Source organism: Pygocentrus nattereri, chromosome 28 (assembly GCF_015220715.1).
Source record: "Pygocentrus nattereri isolate fPygNat1 chromosome 28, fPygNat1.pri, whole genome shotgun sequence".
NCBI classification, from domain to species: domain Eukaryota; kingdom Metazoa; phylum Chordata; class Actinopteri; order Characiformes; family Serrasalmidae; genus Pygocentrus; species Pygocentrus nattereri.
Window position 1 is genome coordinate 2,366,622 of NC_051238.1, and position 2,500 is coordinate 2,369,121.

At 41.7% G+C, this 2,500-nt stretch overlaps 1 protein-coding gene across 1 annotated transcript in view; it reads right to left on the bottom strand.

The window, feature by feature from the left end:
* xpr1a (xenotropic and polytropic retrovirus receptor 1a) overlaps positions 1-2,500 on the bottom strand; it is a 135,278-nt gene that overhangs the window by 34,580 nt on the left and 98,198 nt on the right. The window contains exons 6-7 of the mRNA XM_037535920.1: positions 1,849-1,932; positions 1,366-1,447 (exon numbers count right to left, since the gene is read on the bottom strand). Coding sequence (XP_037391817.1) covers positions 1,366-1,447; positions 1,849-1,932 — 166 coding nt within the window. The remainder of the gene's footprint in view (positions 1-1,365; positions 1,448-1,848; positions 1,933-2,500) is intronic.

A 2,500-nucleotide genomic window follows, 5' to 3' on the forward strand; every position in this document is an offset into this window, starting at 1 on the left:
GTACAGAAACTGATTTATGAGAATAATGACTCGGTTCTTTAGCTTCATAAACCAAACCTGAAGTAGAAGCCTGGGTTTGGTCTTAGACTGTGAGCTTTATATCGATAAAGTTCAGCCTTTTCTCTCTCAGAGTGATGCAGAGAAACTTGTTCATGCGTTTGTTACAGTCAGAGTTGAGCACTGTAATGGTCTTCCTACTGAACGTCCTAAGAAAACAGTACATCCTTTACAGCTCGGACAAAATACATCAGCATCCTAAGAAAAACACAGGGAGATCGGATCAGTCCCGTTTTAAAGGAGCTGCAGTGGCTGCATGGATCACTCAGGACAGAGTTTAAAGCTCTGCTACTAGTTTTAAAGCTCTAAATGACATTAAAGGACCGCTTACATCACACAGTGTCAGTCTGTTTATGTTCCAGCACGTAATCTAAGATCTGCAGACAGTGACCTACAGACACCCTCTGTACACAGAAAGCGTGGAGGGACTCCTTCAGTTATTCTGCTTCTAAACTGTGGAGCTCAGCTTTTATTAGACAGTCGAGCTCAGAGCTCACGTTTAATAAACATCTGAAAACGAATCTCTTTAATTTAGTGTTTAACTGAGACTGACTGTCTCGTGGTTTATATTTTCTAACGTGATTTTTTTTTTCTGATTCTAAATAAATACTAATGACATCTTTTAGAACTACGTTTTATCACCTGTCTGTAAAGCACGTTGAGCTGCTATTGGCAAGTACAGATAAAAACAGACAAACAAACAAATATATATATATATATAGATAGATAGATAGATAGATAGATAACGGGTGGCACGGTGGCGTGGTGGGTAGCGCTGTCGCTAGCGAGGAGGGCCTGGGTTCGATTCCCCGGCCGGGTGACCGGGGTCCTCTCTGTGTGGAGTTTGCATGTTCTCCCCGTGTCTGCGTGGGTTTCCTCCGGGTTTTCCGGTTTCCTCCCACAGTCCAAAGACATGCAGTCAGGCCGATTGGACGTGCTAAATTACCCCTGGGTGTGAGTGACTGTCTGTGTCTGTCTGCCCTGCGATGGACTGGTGACCTGTCCAGGGTGTATCCTGCCTTCCACCCGATGACCGCTGGGATAGGCTTCAGCATCCCCCCGCGACCCTGACGGAGAAGCGGCTTAGAAAATGGATGGATGGATGGATGTTTAGATAACGTAAGTCTGCATTGCTGAGCCCTTTTTTATTTTAAGCTATGTTTTTTTATTTTTAAAGCACTATTTTAATTTCTTTTAATCCCTTTTTATTATCTTCTATTTTGAGCTCCTAAATTAATCGCTTTAACATTAAAGCAGTTACTGCAGGAATGTGAACTGTGCCGGGTGCAGAGAGAAGGATGATGGTACCTGTGAGGACGAAGGCTACGGTCAGGACAATGAAGACCCCACAGTACAGCCCCACTCTGAACGTCGTCCATGCAGGAGCAGGCTGGGGGAGGCGGGGGGGGGCAGAGTAAACACATACCATTACACACTACAGAGTACTGTTACTTCAGGACTGAGCGACTTAGAGAACTAAGATTTTAGAACATCCAGCATTTCCCAGTGCAGGAACTGTGAGGATGAAATACCTTTCTTATTCAGAATGCCCACTCCACCTTAAATGGTGCAGATATTACATGTAACAGCTGCAGTGTTTAAGGTAGAATGGAAAATTCTAATAAGAAGGTGAAACAACACAAATAAAATGAAACCCAACTAGGAATAAATATTATTGACCAAAATAGAAATGAGGGAAAAGTCCTCACTAATATACCAGAGCAGAAACATTTAAAAGTCCTCAGAGAAACATGAATCCTTTAAAAAGGGGAAGGCAGTCAAAGTAACTACCTGCGCAGCTCCTAGTGGAGGCACCCTCAGCCTCTTCATGGCTCGCTGCCGATCGCCCCCCTCCAGCTCCGTCGTCACCAGCGTCTACACACAAACCGCAAAGGTCTAACTACTTTAACCCTTAAATGCAGGTCACAAATGACCTTCATCCTTTTAAAATAATTGACATTAAAACATCAAAATATGACAAAAATTATGTTTTATTTTGTTGTTGGCAATAAAATATTTTGTCCGGGTGCAACCAGACAGGATTCATGAAGCGAGAGCCGCATGTAAAAATTTAAACCGCCATTATTTTAAGGGCTGAACACCCATTAATTTAAGGATTGAACACCCATTCATTTAAGAGTTGAACACCCATTCATTTAAGGATTGAACACCCATTCATTTAAGAGTTGAACACCCATTCATTTAAGGATTGAACACCCATTCATTTAAGAGTTGAACACCCATTAATTTAAGAGTTGAACACGCATTCATTTAAGAGTTGAACACCCATTAATTTAAGGATTGAACACCCATTAATTTAAGAGTTGAACACCCATTAATTTAAGGATTGAACACCCATTCATTTAAGGATTGAACACCCATTCATTTAAGAGTTGAACACCCATTAATTTAAGGATTGAACACCCATTAATTTAAGGATTGA